Below are 15,889 nucleotides of genomic sequence, written 5' to 3' on the forward strand. Positions count from 1 at the left end.
ACCCATAATGGGAGTGGGGGAGAGGGATCAGGAATCTTCACCCTGAAAAGTCAATCTGGTTTTGACATTCAATGCTTACTTGGTCAAGTGTTGTCTGAGAAACAGAGTAGTCTTCTATGTGGAGTCTCTTCTTGCTCTGGGAAAGGATGCTGAATATCCTGGCCAGAGAGGACAGTGAGGATGGAAGCTGGTACTGTAGCATGTTCCGGTGCTTCTCCTTGAGGACACTGCCTGGAAAGGCAAGTCCAAAGAACTCCTGCACAGGCTTCAGGTCAGGGTTGGACCCTGCTATTCGTACCACGATTGTATAACCATCCCCAAATCTGAAAGCAGAAAAAACAAAAAACCAATGAAAGATCCCCAGGAAACTTTTCAAAATAATATGTAGCCCTACCCCACTGGTGCTGTGAAAAAGGAAGCTCCCCAACAGACCCAGACATGAGGGTCTGAGGGAAGGAACCGGTTACCATTTACTGAGCATCTGTTCTAGGTGACGGGCCACGCTGTGTGCCTCAGACGCATGATTCCACTGAATCCTCCCCTGGCCACGTGAAGTCTGACAGATGTTACAGAGAAACTGAAGCCCAGGGAGTTAGCCACTTGCCCAAGATACAGAGCTCTTAAGTGGCAGGGCCACGATGTAGACTCGTTTGTGTTTGACTCCAAAGCCTATACGCTCTAACCACACTGACGTGTGTCAAATTCCCCATTCCATTTGTTTAGCAAAGCCAGAGTGCAGATACTCCAGGATACAGACTCTCAGAAAAGTTAAGTTATTTGTCCAAGGGCACACACCAGGAAAAGGTAAAGAGAGAATTCAAATGAAGCTCTGTTCGACTTCAAAGCCCTCATTTTTTCCACTATACCATTTTGTTCAGTTTGTTTGCCTGTAATTTGGAGCCACCATTTATATGCTCACAAAAAGAATAAACACAAGTGTTCTCAGTAGATGTTATCCCAAAGAAATTATCTTGGTTACCTATTTTTCAGATGTTGGACACTGCCAAGACACCTGAACCTCCCATTGACCATAATTGCCATCCTAGTGCAAAGAGCTTCACATTCTTCCATACTGTGGGAAAACAGAGATTTTTGTTTTAGAAAGATGTTCCTCGAACCATCCGAACATCATATGACATCTGGAATTTCAAGGAAATAGGTTCCCAGCTTCCTAGGGCATAATTGCCTCCTATTAAAAAAACACGAAGTTGTAGGGATAACGCTGTTACTGCCGTGCTGTTTACACTTGTAAAAAAAAAAAAAAAAAAAGTTGGAAACAGTCCAGATATCTACAAAAAAGAGGAACAGTTAAATAAATTAGGGTATTTCCTATTGGAATACTGTCTACTCAGAGCTATAAGAAATGATGACACATCGAAATGTACTGACTTGAAATAATGTTCACAAAATATTAAGTGATGTAATGTTCCATGATTCATTACATCAATAACTAAGGATATACTGTATGGTGACTAACATAATAAAAATGATTATAAAAAATACTAAGTGAAAAAGAACAGTATATGTACAAAACTTGCATTTTTGCTTGTAAAAATAGATTTGCACAGAAAAACTGCAAAGATATACAGCCCAATGACAGCAATGGTTGTCTGCTAGCATTTCAGGTTGATTATCACTTTTTATCTTTGCCTTTCTATATTTTTTAATTTTTATACAATGATCACATTACTACTTGGAAAATCTTAAATATACACAACACAGATGCCAAGCCAAGTCTCCACTACTGACCTGTGAGATGTAAGCACTACTGATCTGCCTTCCTTGACAATACTTAGGGCACAATTCCACAAGAATCGCCGGGCTTTGGGGTCCATGCCTGTGGTAGGTTCATCCTGTAATTAGAATAAAATAAGTCCTATTATTTGTTGAAAACACATCAAATTTAGATTTGTTTTTAAATGCAGAAGCATCTTTGAAATAGCCTAAATTTCAACTTACCATTCTGGTTATTTCTTGACAGACCAAAGAACCAGACCTCAACTGAATACTTGTTTGTAACCAGTTCACTCTTACCAGTGTGTCACTGAAGTAGGAAACTCACATTTTTTATAAAATTAAATTTCTCCAAATGAATAGAAAGGGAAAGGAAAAAGCTATTTAGTTCCAATCATCTTTTCATGACTGACAAGTATACACTAAAAATGCTTTTTGTGTGAAATCTCTATTAAAGTCCATATAAGGTTTGGGTAAAATTACTTTTCTTCTTTTTTTATTCTAGCTCATTACAGCATAGCCTGTTATATTGTACTTGCTCGTCTTAGAGAAACAAATTGCAAATCCAAAAGGTCAGATAACATTAAAGCCTTAACCCAAGGCTTCTTCCTGTAATAATTTCAAAGCAGAAGAAAAAGGGTCAAGGGGCCCCTGTCCAGTTTATTCTTCTGTTTTCCATCTATCTGTATGTAAGGAACTATGACCCAGGTGCAACCCTGGGGATCTTAAAGCTGTGTCCACAATCTCCATCTTCAGGAGATGAACACATAGATGGTCAGAAAGAATGTTCCAGAGAAAGGTCAAATCACATATCTAAGACTCAGCCAGGGTTCTCCAACATCAGACAAACCAACCCATGGAGTGTCTCTCCTTTGGAGTCTCCTTTGGAGGACATTGCAAAGCCACCCCAACGTGTATCAAGAAGAACAAAGGAACTTCCCTATGGTTTTCTAAGGCTGTTCTGCTGTTCCTGGTCGGAGGAAGGTTGGTTTGCCGTTAACCATGCCAGTCCGGTAATATCCCTGGGCATACAGGACTTCAGAAAAGTGATGGTTTCCATTCAGGCCCAAACAGGAGTTCTCCATTCACGGTCCTACTCACCAGAAACACTACAGGGGGCCCGCCAATCAGAGCCATGGCCGTTGAGAGCTTGCGCTTGTTGCCTCCGCTATAGTTACCAGCATATTTTTCTCCATACTTTACGAGGCCCAGTTTCCGAATTGCCCATTCACCAACCTAGAGTAATAAAAAGTACCTTGACTTTTGTCTGGTTTATCATGCTTTCTTACACTTGTATATGATTCTTTAAAGAGTAGGACTAGGAAAATTCTTTTCACTGAGTAGATTCTATAATAGCAAGTGCCAAGGAACCAAAAAGCAGGGGGAAAGGACTCGTGGGGGTGGGCACAGCACTTCCTCTCTGCTCTCCAGTATGTGTCTGTCCACTCACACTTGCCCCCCCAACCACCACCAACACGGACTCCCACTCTGCAAAGTAGGTGCAAACAGCCAGCATTTCATATTGCTGCATCCATATGTAAAAAGAGCCTGAAGCCAATGGTCATTTGTGAAAGTCAAAGCCATAAAGTATACTGTTGGCCTGCCGAAGGGGGCAGGCTGGCTTCTGGTGCCCACCGTACCTTGCCAACTTCTTTCTCTGGGACTCCTCTCAAGAGGGCAAAGAACTCCACGTGCTCTCTTCCGGTCAGCAACTCTGTGATGGCATCGAACTGAGGGCAATAGCCCATGTTCTGATGGACTTCGTGGATGTCTGACAAGATACTGCAAAGGAAAAACTGGTCAGGTTGTAAGAATTTAGAGAGACTCTGATCGGATAGTCTTGTCTTATGTTCCTATAAAGTGTGCTTGCACGTGACAAAAATAACTAGTGAGCACACTTGCTGTAGCTTGAAGGAACCATCTTTCTGCCCCCGGAGGCCAGCCCCTTCTGGCGGTCAGGGTTCCCGCCTCTGTCCTGCCTTCTGCTTGCACCTGGCTCTTCCAACCCCTTAGTCGGCAGGCTCAGTCCCATTTCAAGACTCCTAAGTCCATCCCAATTGCAGCACTAACTCTGACAATCTCACTCACACAATCCTGGGACATTAACACTAAGTCTCCATTCCAGACTTGACCCTGTGATCCAGTCATATGTACCAAGTACTCTGTTACTCCAAAGTCTCCCTAATGGCCATTCAGACCCAGAGGTGACCCAGCAAAACTGGGTGTGACCTCCCTCTCTCTGCTGTTTGCTGCCCATACATCGGCCACAACATGGTCCAGAACCTCTGGTCCCACTATTTACCCAACCTAGGCACCCTCCTGGTTTTTAAGGGTTTTATTTTGGGGATTTTTGTTTTGTTTTGTTTTGTTTTTGTTTTTGATCACGGGCTCTCTGAAAATCTGGTGACCAAAAAATATATCTACAGACACAGCTTTAATTATATCGGTGGAAGCAGCTTTTGGGCTCTATGAAGCCAATCTCAGGTTAAGAACCCTTGATGTGGGAGATGCTCAGTGTCCCATCGAGTCCGATGGCTGCACATCAGCCACCTCTGGACAGCGTTTGACCTCTGCTTGGCCTTTTAGCAGTTTCATTCCCCTCTGCCTATCTGTTTCATACTCCCAGGTCCAGCCTTTTCCAGAGTTATGACTGAGATCCCCACAGACACTGTGCTGGCCCTCACAGCAACATTGCCCCAGGCAGCTCTTACAACTGGTCTCTGGGATAAACCTTAGTTTGAGCCAGTTATTGCTCCCATTGCTTTATATCCCAGGAGCCTGGTGGCAGGAACAAGCCTGCGGAAGCAGACGCACAATCTTAGGCCCGCTATTCCAGAATTTCTGTTCTCTTGAACTTTCTCTACCTGCTACTGAAAATACTGGTAAGAGACAAAAGAGGGGACCCATCACTCTTTTCAATTTTATTGGCTAGTAGCCCCCTATTATTTCTAAGTTGTGAGTCATCACTCATTAGTGAGTTACAAAATTAATTTAGTGGGTCATGATCAGATTTTTTTTTAAAGATATGCCTGTTTATGTGATTTTGTGTATTTCCAAGGTTGAGAGGTAAATTTATTTGCTACTATGGGTCATGGTCAGAAAAGTTCAAAAGCTACTGTCTTACAACACCTCTCCATATAAAAAGCCCACAGAAGCCCCACATTTCATTTTTAGAGTACTCAAGGGTAACATTGCCTAATAGGTCTCTAAAGTGGAGGTATACCCCCTAGTGACCGTGCATTCTCAGATAATGGCCTCATGTGGCCTCCATAATTGATACACCCTTTAGGGAGGGCAATTTGGCAAGTACACACCCTTTTACCTTGTAGAAATTTTCCCTGAGGAAATAAAGACAAATACAAGGACATGTTTACATAGTCAAAAACAGAAACTAATGAATGTCTAGCAATAAGGAATGGATTAAATAAACTGCAGGTAAGTGTACACAGGGGGACTGTAGGCAGCCATGCAAAGTCTACATCTTAGAATATGCAACCCATTGAGAAATAGCCATACTAGACTCATTAGCAATGAACTAATTTCAAAAATCTAGATACAGTATGATCTCAATTTTATAATACATTTATATGTGTAAAATAGAGAGTCTGGGGTGGTGGGAATGTTCTAAAACTGGATTGTGGTGATGAGTGCACAGCCTTGTAAATCAACTACAAATCACAGAAACCACTGTACTCCTAAGACAAAGTAAACTATATGCTATGTAAAACTATACCTGAATAAGGCTGTTAAAAAAGAGAGAGGGAGACTGGGAGAAAAAATGTAAATAGTAGTAATCTCTAGGTAGTGGGATTATGGGTGATTTTTATTTTTGTTTTTACACTTTATATAATTCAATATTTTTATAAACATTTTATATAGTACTGTTATAATCATAAAATTAAAAATATATTCATTTAAATAAAGTTAAAAAAAAAGTCTTTGTGGCAAAATACCCGTCTTTTCTCACCTATTTTTGTTAAGGAAAGCATCTCCTCTGGTAACAGTGGTATCTCCAGTTAACATCTTGAAAGTTGATGATTTCCCAGCCCCATTAACTCCCAGAAGCCCAAAGCACTGAAAAAGATTGGGTAAGCTGTTTAAGCAAACTACTGCAAATCTGAATATAAATGACCCTTATAAAATAGTCACCTCAGCTTAGTTTTTAGATAAGGTGATTCTAAAACATTCTTAAGTATCAATGAAGAGTTAAATTTTGGAGGGTTTTAAGAACTTCTATAGATATTTAAACATTTTATAATGAGACATACTGAGCATATTTGTAAATATTATTGGAGTTGTCAGGTTGAAGCCAAAGTTAATGTGTAAAAAACAGTAACGAAAGCCAACCAGTCACATTTCACCATCTAATTTGGCTAAAGGGCATAAAAGAACACAAATTTGAACAAGAAGAGAAAAAACCTACTTAAAAAAATCTGTTTGAATTTCATCATTATTTTAGATGGATCACAAAGACACATTTTGGATGTACATTCTTTTTTTAAATTGCCTGAGATTATCCAAAATTGTTGCTTTTTGACATATGGGGTCCCCATCTTCTCGATGACTGATTGCTCCACATAGGCTTAAATAGAGAAGGCTTTAAAAACTACTTTCAACCTTTATAGATGTTGTCATTTGATTGGGTAGATAATCTGAATTAAGAGGGACAAGTACAGTGTAGACTGTGCCTTTACCTCGCCAGGAGGAATGCCCACGCAAATCCTGTCAACAGCAGGCTTCCTCTTTCTTCTATATATCTGCAACCAACAAAATGCAAAAATTCAAGAGCCATAGTGAATCACAACTATCCCAAGCGACCGTGGAAGAGGGAATTATAACCCAATCAGCCCATGAAGTAAGGCTCATCAATAAAACTAAGTCACATATCTGATAGAGCCGTGGTCTGTCTCTGTGTCAACCAGCTTCTCAATGACTCAAAAGCTTAAAATAAAAGTGAATTTCTTTTTATTTTTAATCTAATATCAACCTTTTTTATGGAGAAATTAATATTTATTGACACAAACAAGCCATATATTAATGAGTGCAAAAACTATGTATGATAGGGTCTTATATAAGAAAATTTGTTAAATATTACATAAATATATAAATAGACCTTTCTAAGAGACCTATTGGTCATTAATATCTACATAAATTTTCATTTACTTGATACTGTAGATATTTTATAAAAATTAAATTCTAGGGCTTTTTGGGGTGGCATAGTCGGATAAGTGTCCAACTCTCGATTTCAGCTCAGGTCTCGATCTCAGGGTTGTGAGTTCAAGCCCTGCGCGGGGCATGGAACCTACATTAAAAAAAAAAAAATTCTACAGGGTCAAAATATAGAATCAAAACATTGCAAATATTGTACATATTATAAAAAAGTGAACTGCTGGGATTCTGGCAGCTAGAGTGGACTTAAAACAAACCCTCCTCCTGAGCAACAGGGAGAGATTTTAAGACCATGATACTCAAAAATCAACCATTTATTCTTCCTACCTCAGCTTTGCCTGGATATACAATTTTAGTATGTTTTAACAAACACATAATTGTAAGTGTGGAAAAACAAATATACTTGAGAACCAGACTTCACATTAGGAGAGTATTCTCAGTAGGACTTCTTTAATTAAGAAGTCCCCTCGGTGTATTTTAAATAAAAATTAAATTGATAGAAGTTTGGTCTAGAGGCACATATTTAGGGAAGTATGCTCTTTTCATTAATCAAATCAGCAAAAATGCTCACGTCCAACATACAAAGATGAAAAAAACTGAAGACCAGTTGTTACAGCCTGTGCTCATTGTCTCACCTTCGTCAGCTCCTTGATTTCCAAGATGTCATTCTGTCCTCCACCATCAAGAATTCTCTGTCTTTCCCGCTTCACATCTTCATCCTCATCATTCAGAGGAGGAAGCTTTGCATTTACAGGTCTTGGGAAAAACATTTTAAGAAAATTCAGTATTTCCAAGTATTACTCAAGACAAAGATCCAACTTCTAAGAAAGTCCTTTAAATCTACTCTACACAGTTTTTAGGATCAGCAGCGTTGCAGGCTAGAGGATGCCCACGTTAGGAAAATCAGCTGGAGTGTCTTGAATTCAATGCAACGCAACCACCGTTGACCAGTGTTTCCCTGTGTTCCTCTGTGACCCTCAACCAGATGCTCCATGAGTTCTGAGAAAAAGCTCACCTGGGCCTGATGAAGAATCTGTACTGGATGAGAACAGTGATAAGGAAGAACACCACCCCTTCCACGGCCATGGCGAAGAGGTTTCGTCCCACTAAGTCCCAAGACAGTGGCGAAACGAAACGGTTCTCCCCTGGCAGACACAGTGCAGAGATGCAGTTAGAATGGAGGCACCAAAGACCATGGCCCTTCCTCAAATTCAGGCTCAAATTCACCTATGTTCCTAGAAACACCAGTGGTTATTGCCCATAACAAGGAAAAATTAAGGGAGTGACTCCTGTCCAAGTCTGATTTAGGGTAGGGTTTTAGAAAAACACACTGTGACCCACTATCAGTCAGAATTTCAGAACCAACATGTTTTAGATCTATAATTTCATATCTTATGTATCCTTTTTAAAATGAGACATGCCAAAAATCCAGGGTAACTTCTAGGGTATTTTAGCAAACCATAAGTTTCACCAAAGGAAGATTAGAGAGCACTTTAAAAAGATTCCCCTTTCAGTAGCATATAATATAACCTAGTGAACCAATGAAATCACCCAGCTTTATGGGAGTATTCCTTACATTCCTTATACATCTCCTTTGTACCTGCTAGATGGAAAAAAAAAAATCCCTCCTCTATGTCCATTAAATAACACGGCCCATCTAGCTATATGAGCCAGTGGATAAAAAATAGTAATGTGGCCACAGGAGAAATATTTTTAAAGACTCTAAAGACAGAAAGAGCTGCAGTAAATTACCTTTTTATAGACTATGTAAAAGGTAATAGATGGCCACATCTGCAGGCCCATGATTTTCCTCGTAGTCAGAGCCAAAGTTTGTACCCTTCCTTCTGATTCTCTGGCCTGTTTCCAATTCTCAAACTATGCTTTGACTTTTCCAATGACTAATGAATGCAACCAGTGGCATTATGCACCGGATTCAGGATAAAGCCAGTATTTTTTCCTTTCCTCTTACTTTTCTCAATGCTATCCAAGGCACAGATGAATGTTGTATCAAAAGATCCATGCCACACCCAGGTTCATTGTCATGAACCTTTTCTCAATGGTGGGAAGTCCTATGCCCAGTCACCAGCTTTTTTCCAAACCAAAGTCCAGAGTACTGAGGCTCATGAAAACTGCCATCTCCATGAAAGCACCCTCAAGCCACTGCTATCACTCACCAAACCTTTCCAAGGCATCAGCCATTGCTTGGTTTTTCACCATGTCAATGAGCCCCCGTCCCAGGCAAAAATGTGGGAAGATCAAGAATACAGATTTCAGGATATCATTGATGTTATTCAGCTTCTAAAAAAAATATATAATAAGACAGAAAGTGAATGTCATTTATGGCTTAGGCCAAAAACATATCAAGGTCTGAAATATGGAAGAGAAGAAAAATTTGATTCCCTGGGGTCAAGCTGAACCTTTGAATTCAGACACCTATAAAGAGCAGCAGCCATAGTTGATGACCTATAACATAGTAAAATTTCCTCTTTAGAAGATTTGGAGTAATGCTATGAATATGGAGAAATATGAGCAAAGTTTAGAAACACGGTTATGTTTAATCAGAAGCAAATCCGTAATAAAATATTGGCTTAGCATTTCAAAAGCAAATTGCTCATGTCTGGGTCAATATTTCAGCTTCAGGATTTTGTTGGCATTTTAAAAATTCTTCTTGTATACATCAAGCCTGTGGCCAAATATCCAACGATTAAGTTGCTACGGGCTGGACGCTTTGTGCTAGGGCGCAGGGGAGGCAAAGGTTAATAAACAGTCTCAGATACTCTGAGGAAATGAGTACATCATCGGAAAGGTGTTGTACTTGGAGGCATGGCATGAGGGCTTTGGGAGCACCGGGGACAGAGAGAGCACCTCCCATAGGGCAGGAAAGGAAAGCTTCACAGTTAAGCGCGGTCTTGAGGGGTTAGTGAGATAAAGGAAGTCAGACCTAGGGGAGTATGGAAGGTTTAAGGAACAAGCAACTCAGGTGAAGTTACAGAGCCTTGGCAAAGGAGATGGTGGGATCTGGCCAGGAAGGGCTACACAGCTCTGAAGGCCTTGCATGCTAAGTTACGGTGTCTGGACAAAGACAACACCAACAGGAATGGGCAGAGACGTTAAAGAGATCTGTACTTGGAAGAACTGACAAGGTAAATAATTGAATGGGGGAAATAAGCAAAAGCAAACCATATATAAGGACCATACTCCTGCCAGCTCGGGTGACTGGGTAGATGGTAATGCCATCCAGTGTGACAGGAATGGCAAGAGAAATACTAAGTTCTGAGGGAGAAGATGATAAAGAAAGGTCAAGTCTGGCGTATCTGGAAATAACCTAAATGGAGCCACCCGCTAGGCAAGTGAAAACGTGAGACTAGAGGTTCAAGGGAACAGTCAGGGTCGAAGGCAAAGACACAGAGAGGGGAGTCAGTAAAAGCCTCGGGAACGAATGGCATCACATGGAGATAGCATCTAAAGTGGAAAGCCAAGGGGGCAGAGCACCAATATTGGGAAGAGCAGCACTGAAACAGAAAGGGGTACAAAAGAAACTGTCAAAGGAAACCAAAGGGTTTGATCCATCAGGGAAATATACGGAAAAGGAGGAGAAAGAGGTGCTATGCAAACCCAGAGAGGAGAGAATCTGAAGGAGGACAGATTGATCTGTGGTATCAGCACCACAGACAAGTGGCGTAAGATCATGATTCAGCGCGGTCCTCTGGCTCGCAGAGAGGCTCGTCCCCACTGGAGGTGCTCTTTCTGCAGGACTCACGTTGTTGGTAAAGAGCTCCAGCACAAAAGTGGCCACACTGCCGTTGATCCCGATGAAGAGGTTCACGCTGGTGAGGACCACGTAGGCTGTGCTGGGGATCTTGAACACGAAAGAGGCTGGGTACATGAGCGGTGTGATCGACCACCTGGTGAGGCACGAAGACAAATGTCCACTGGGTGTCCCCTGCCTTCGCTCGGACTCTGGGCACCATATGCCTTCCACCCCTCCAGAGGTGCCTTACCCGTACAGCAGAAGTAGAAGGGCTAGCACAGGCAGGTTGGTAGAGGACACGTAGGACTTCTGCTGGAAGCAGATGAAGATGATAATGACCAGCGTGGCAGGGACCACGTAGTTGCACTAAAAGTGAAACAAGGAAATAAATTTCACCCCTAAGGCAGAGACACAACACACCTCAAGTCATCACCATCATAGGACAAGAAAGGGCAGATAAACATAGCGGAGAATAACTTTGAATTAATGAAGCCACAAAAACTATTCATCAAAATACTGGACAATACATTTTGACAAGCATTTTACCCTTGGCTGATTTTATAAACTGAATGCCCTTTTTGTCTTTCCAACAGCTAAGCCAAGGTGTCACGCTCAGTAAACTTACTGAACGATGGATTCCCAGTCAGAGTAATTACAATTTCACAGGCAGCAAATAAGCTTCCATTATTCTTCCCGAAGATGATTGTGTGTTTCATCATTAATGCTATATTATAGTCTGCCCAAGTTCAACCTCACATGTAATCTATTTATAAGCACTTACCTCATAACATGAATGTCAGAATTGTTTCATCACACTGAGAATAATTTTAAAGTCTGTCCTGACAGTGTATCAAGCACTACAATGCAGATATAAAGACCTGACTACAGGACAATTATGAGAATTCATAGCTGGTAGAACAAAGCACAGGCAGGGAGGTGAGTGGTCTTGTCGGCTATTAAAAGAATTTGAGCTTCGGACTACAGGGCTCTCTGCCTCAGTCCCATCCTTCCCCGCATGTTTATCAACAACCTAGATGAAGATCTGCTTTTAGCAAATTTCAGAGTCTTGAAAGCAGGAAGTGATGGGTAATACGCAGGTAGATAAGTGAGGCCTGAGTTCACAGACTGGATCTTTCATCTCTGAATCACCTGTGCCTGCCACAGTCAGATACGTTGTGAGCACTCGGTAAGTGTTTACAGAATGAAGTAATTACTGGGGCAAGATAAAAACAAAACAAATGGATACGAAACAAGATGCAGTGTAATAGGGATAAATATAAAGTTTATATTAGGTTCAGAAAGTCAACCGCATTAGTGTAGAAGCAAAGAGCCCCATTCACCAATCATTTTGTGAAATGGAAATTTCAGTTTGCTACCAAGGTTGCTAACAAGACAGTGTCACTTCTGCATGCAAAACCCGTGGGCTGAGTAATGAAGTTATGGGATAAAGATCAACTCTCTCTAGACTTGGAACCCTTCAGACCACAGCCTGAACACAAGGTTAGTTCTGGGCTTGGTTTTTCAAAAGGAACATTAGCAATGTGAAGCACGGCCACAGAAAGGCAACGTATCACAAGGGTGACAAGTCTGAGAGGCTTGGTGTAATCAGCACAGACATCATCCTCGCCATCATCACTCGAGTTTGTACAGTGCTTTAGAGATTACAAAGTATGTCCTCATATATCATCTTATGTGGGGAAGACTTGGGTTAAATGAAAGTTGTCTTCAAATACCTGAGGGGCTATGCAGTAGGAGAAGGATTAAATTTGTTCTGTGTGGCTTACAATTAATGGAAGTCAAGGGAGATATATTTCAACTCCACTTTACAAAAATTAGAACTTCAGAATTCTTTGAAGTCCTCTGTAGTGGTCTGAACAGAAGCAATCTATTACAGCTGGCACAAAAACATGTGAAATGGACAGATAAGCTTCTGGGTAAAATGGATAGCATTTCCAAATGAAGATGGATTTCCTACTAAGGCAAAGAACACCCTGAATCTGGAGGTGAAAACCTACCAGACAAGGTAGAGGCATTGGAGTTTTGACTAAGAGTTTTCCAGCTCAATGTTACCTTGAAAAGTGGTCACTGAAGAAATTAGTGGTAGTGATGATAGTGGTATTCATTGCAGTGTAGACAGATTTTCTCTGTGGTGTGAGATCAGCTCTGTATTTGATGCTATATACAGTGTTATGAGAGTACACAACTGCCTCTGCCTTTCCTTTTCCATTCATTTCGACTACCTAAAGCACTTTCAGAAAAGCCAGGGGCGCTTCCATCCAATCCACAGCCCTGATGACTTATGAAACAGCATAGACCAGGGTTCTTACCATATCCCACACGAAATTGGAGAGCCAGTAGATGACAGGCTTCACTCCACTGATGAACTGCAGGTGCTTTGCTTTGCTGACCCGCTCTTGGATCAGGAACACAACAAAGCTGGCCGGGACGAAGGACATCGCGAAGATGACACAGATGGACACGAGGACATCCACTGATGTGGTCATCCTGAAAAAGAAAGGCAGTGAGGAGATGAGGGGCCACGGATGCAGCTGAGAACTCAATCAAGCAAGATACATGCACGTACGCGCAAATGCGCACACGGATTTCTGAGATCCGAGGCATAGCCCAGAGGGGAAAAAACCCATTGACCAAATGTATTTTATTCAGGGTTCAAGATGATTATTTTCAATTAAAAAAATGCTGATAATTAAAATGCAAAACTGATTTCAATGAGGCAAAAAAGTATCCAATGCCATAATGAAATTATTAAAGGAAGTCTAAGAATGGCCAAATGGCATTCACTTTGGCCTTCTGTTCTTGACCCTTAAGAGCATTAAGTTGTAAATTTTCACACATATAGGACCAGTGTACCTTGAAAATGAAATAATGCAGAAGTATTAGTGTGAAAGTATTCAAATAAGTTAATTTCTGGCTGTAAATAAATTTGAAAACAATAGTGTGTAGCCTATCAATCTAACACATAAAAATTTTATCAGCTTCTACTAAAGGAGAAGAGTTATAAGCCCATTAAACAGGGCATAACATACTATTTATATATATATTAATTTTATAAAAACTTGGTATAAAGATCCTAGTGATATATATTGATATTCTATATGAGTTAAGCAGAAATAGCTGTGTCACGCTCTGTAACAGGAAAGATTCTAACCTGTGTTGAATATCAACAATGTGCTGAGTGCTGGCCTTGGCAATTTACATGAATTGACTCATTTAACACCATACATCTAGAAATTTAGAAACCAGACTCAAACACAGATCTCTCTGATTCCAAAGCTTACGCACTTTAAACTGTTATCATGCTGGCTTTAAACTTCACGTGCACACACACACACACACACACACACGCTTGATTTAGGAATTAAAAGGACAAGCTGATAAAAGCATGCTTCACCAAGTTTAGAAATAGTGGTTTCAAAAATAATGAAACTGGTTTTTTATTAACCACTGTGTTAACAGTGAGTTAAATTATTTTAGGATTTTTATTGACAATTTCACTTTATATAAATTCATCTAAATGTCATGGTTTTTATCCATCAGAATCCTTGATCTTCTGCAGTTTAATCCCTGCCAGCCAATTCATAAAGTGATCATTTTCTGCTCAGAACCTGAATTAACCCAGACCTGCCATAATACACCTATATCCTCTATATCCTCAGCAGGTACTCTACAACCAGCTTCCCACTTCCTTTCCCTACTCCATGGTTCCACCAACAGCCTCTCCTCTCCTCACCCCACCCATTAAGACACAGCCATGCTTACAGAGCCACTTCCGAGAGCTGCTGCTTGGTGAGATTCAGGGGGTGATTGAAGGCAGTAATCCCATACTGGCTGGGGTTCTCTCCCTTCTGCAGGTTGGCCCGGAGAATGGCGTTGTTGATGACATTCAAGAAAGAGCTAATGGCATGCCAGCCCTTGTTGTTGAACCACACCTAAAATAAAAGACACCAGGTACAAAGTAATGCTTCCAAATCCTGTTCCCAGAGGTAGGTGCGCATGCAAAACATTTTCGGAATTCCAGGCATACACCAAGATAAAACACTACAGTCAGAGAACATGGCAAAGCACTACCAGCAGCCAGGGTATGTGGAGTACTGACTGTACGGCCAGGCAGTGCTCCGACAACCTCTGATCTTGAACTCATTCAATCCTCACCACAGCTTTAAGATGTGACTCTTGTCTCCATTTCTTAGGTTAGGAAACTGAGGCTTAGATAGGCTAGGTAAGTTGGTCAAGGTCACGGCGGTTCACTTAGTACGTCTGGAGGTAAAGCCAATTCTCTTTATCACCATACTGTCTGGCCTCTGTGGTAAAATTAGGAGTCTGCTCTTTTCTGTCATGAATACACCTGTCAACATTATGAGCTGAAAGTACTTAAGTATTATTGTTCATCAAGAAGCTACTGGAACAGAGGGCCTCACCTTGACGTTATTTTTTGTGTCCAGTCCTGTCATGAACCTTCCCAAGCTGCTGAGAAATCGATCTGCAGAACTGTCCTGTGAACAAGAGAAACCTGCCTCAGGTGGGGTGGCTCACAGGGCAGGGCAAAAGGACAACCCGGTGAAGGGCAACATCGTTACTGCCTTGTTCACGCGAGGGAGATACGAAACGACTGAAGGACCGGCGCCCGAGAAACAAGTGACCAGAAATCTAAACCACTCATGTTGCCATAAACCACAGGTTTTGAAAGAATCACAGGGACACCCTGTGACTGAAAGTCCCAAGATGCAGAGGTCTCACTTAACAGGGTGGTAAGCACTCTTCAAAGTGTTACCTCGGTGTCCTCCTAAGACCCAGAACTACACTCAGGGGGCAGATGCGTCGGACACGTGGGGTCTGTGCCTCAGAAGCAGAGACACAGATTCTAGGACTATTGCGGATGCCCATGATCCTGAAATCCATGCCATCAGAGCCCTCACCTCATTTAAAAATCGGAAACCGCCAATACTGAGAAATGAAGTGAGAGCTTACGAGGTCCTGCTGCCAGCGTAAAGGAAATGATTCATTTCCTTTTTAATCAGTGATTGTTTTAGGTAAGTAGGTCTGAAGCCCACTTTATTTACCTACTGGCTAAATTCATGAAGTGAAGTTATTTTGAGAGCTTTTAAACCTCTGAAATTTTTTTTGATCTACGTTTTCAGATATTAAATATACACACTGAGGGGCTCAGTCTTGGCTGGTGCAAGATCAGTAAATGCCAGTAATGGCTTTGTAGTC

At 41.3% G+C, this 15,889-nt stretch overlaps 1 protein-coding gene across 1 annotated transcript in view; it reads right to left on the reverse strand.

The window, feature by feature from the left end:
• Positions 1-15,889, reverse strand: part of ABCA1 (ATP binding cassette subfamily A member 1) — a 125,736-nt gene that overhangs the window by 4,016 nt on the left and 105,831 nt on the right. Inside the window, exons 35-49 of the mRNA XM_040631674.1 lie at positions 15,094-15,168; positions 14,435-14,604; positions 12,982-13,159; positions 10,905-11,020; positions 10,664-10,808; positions 9,078-9,201; positions 7,919-8,048; positions 7,539-7,659; positions 6,429-6,491; positions 5,702-5,808; positions 3,375-3,516; positions 2,836-2,970; positions 1,750-1,853; positions 980-1,072; positions 80-323 (exon numbers count right to left, since the gene is read on the reverse strand). Of these exons, the coding sequence (XP_040487608.1) occupies positions 80-323; positions 980-1,072; positions 1,750-1,853; positions 2,836-2,970; positions 3,375-3,516; positions 5,702-5,808; positions 6,429-6,491; positions 7,539-7,659; positions 7,919-8,048; positions 9,078-9,201; positions 10,664-10,808; positions 10,905-11,020; positions 12,982-13,159; positions 14,435-14,604; positions 15,094-15,168 (1,947 nt within the window). The remainder of the gene's footprint in view (positions 1-79; positions 324-979; positions 1,073-1,749; positions 1,854-2,835; positions 2,971-3,374; positions 3,517-5,701; positions 5,809-6,428; positions 6,492-7,538; positions 7,660-7,918; positions 8,049-9,077; positions 9,202-10,663; positions 10,809-10,904; positions 11,021-12,981; positions 13,160-14,434; positions 14,605-15,093; positions 15,169-15,889) is intronic.

The sequence above is a fragment of the Ursus maritimus genome, unplaced genomic scaffold (genome assembly GCF_017311325.1).
Source record: "Ursus maritimus isolate PB19 unplaced genomic scaffold, ASM1731132v1 scaffold_17, whole genome shotgun sequence".
In the NCBI taxonomy this organism is placed as follows: domain Eukaryota; kingdom Metazoa; phylum Chordata; class Mammalia; order Carnivora; family Ursidae; genus Ursus; species Ursus maritimus.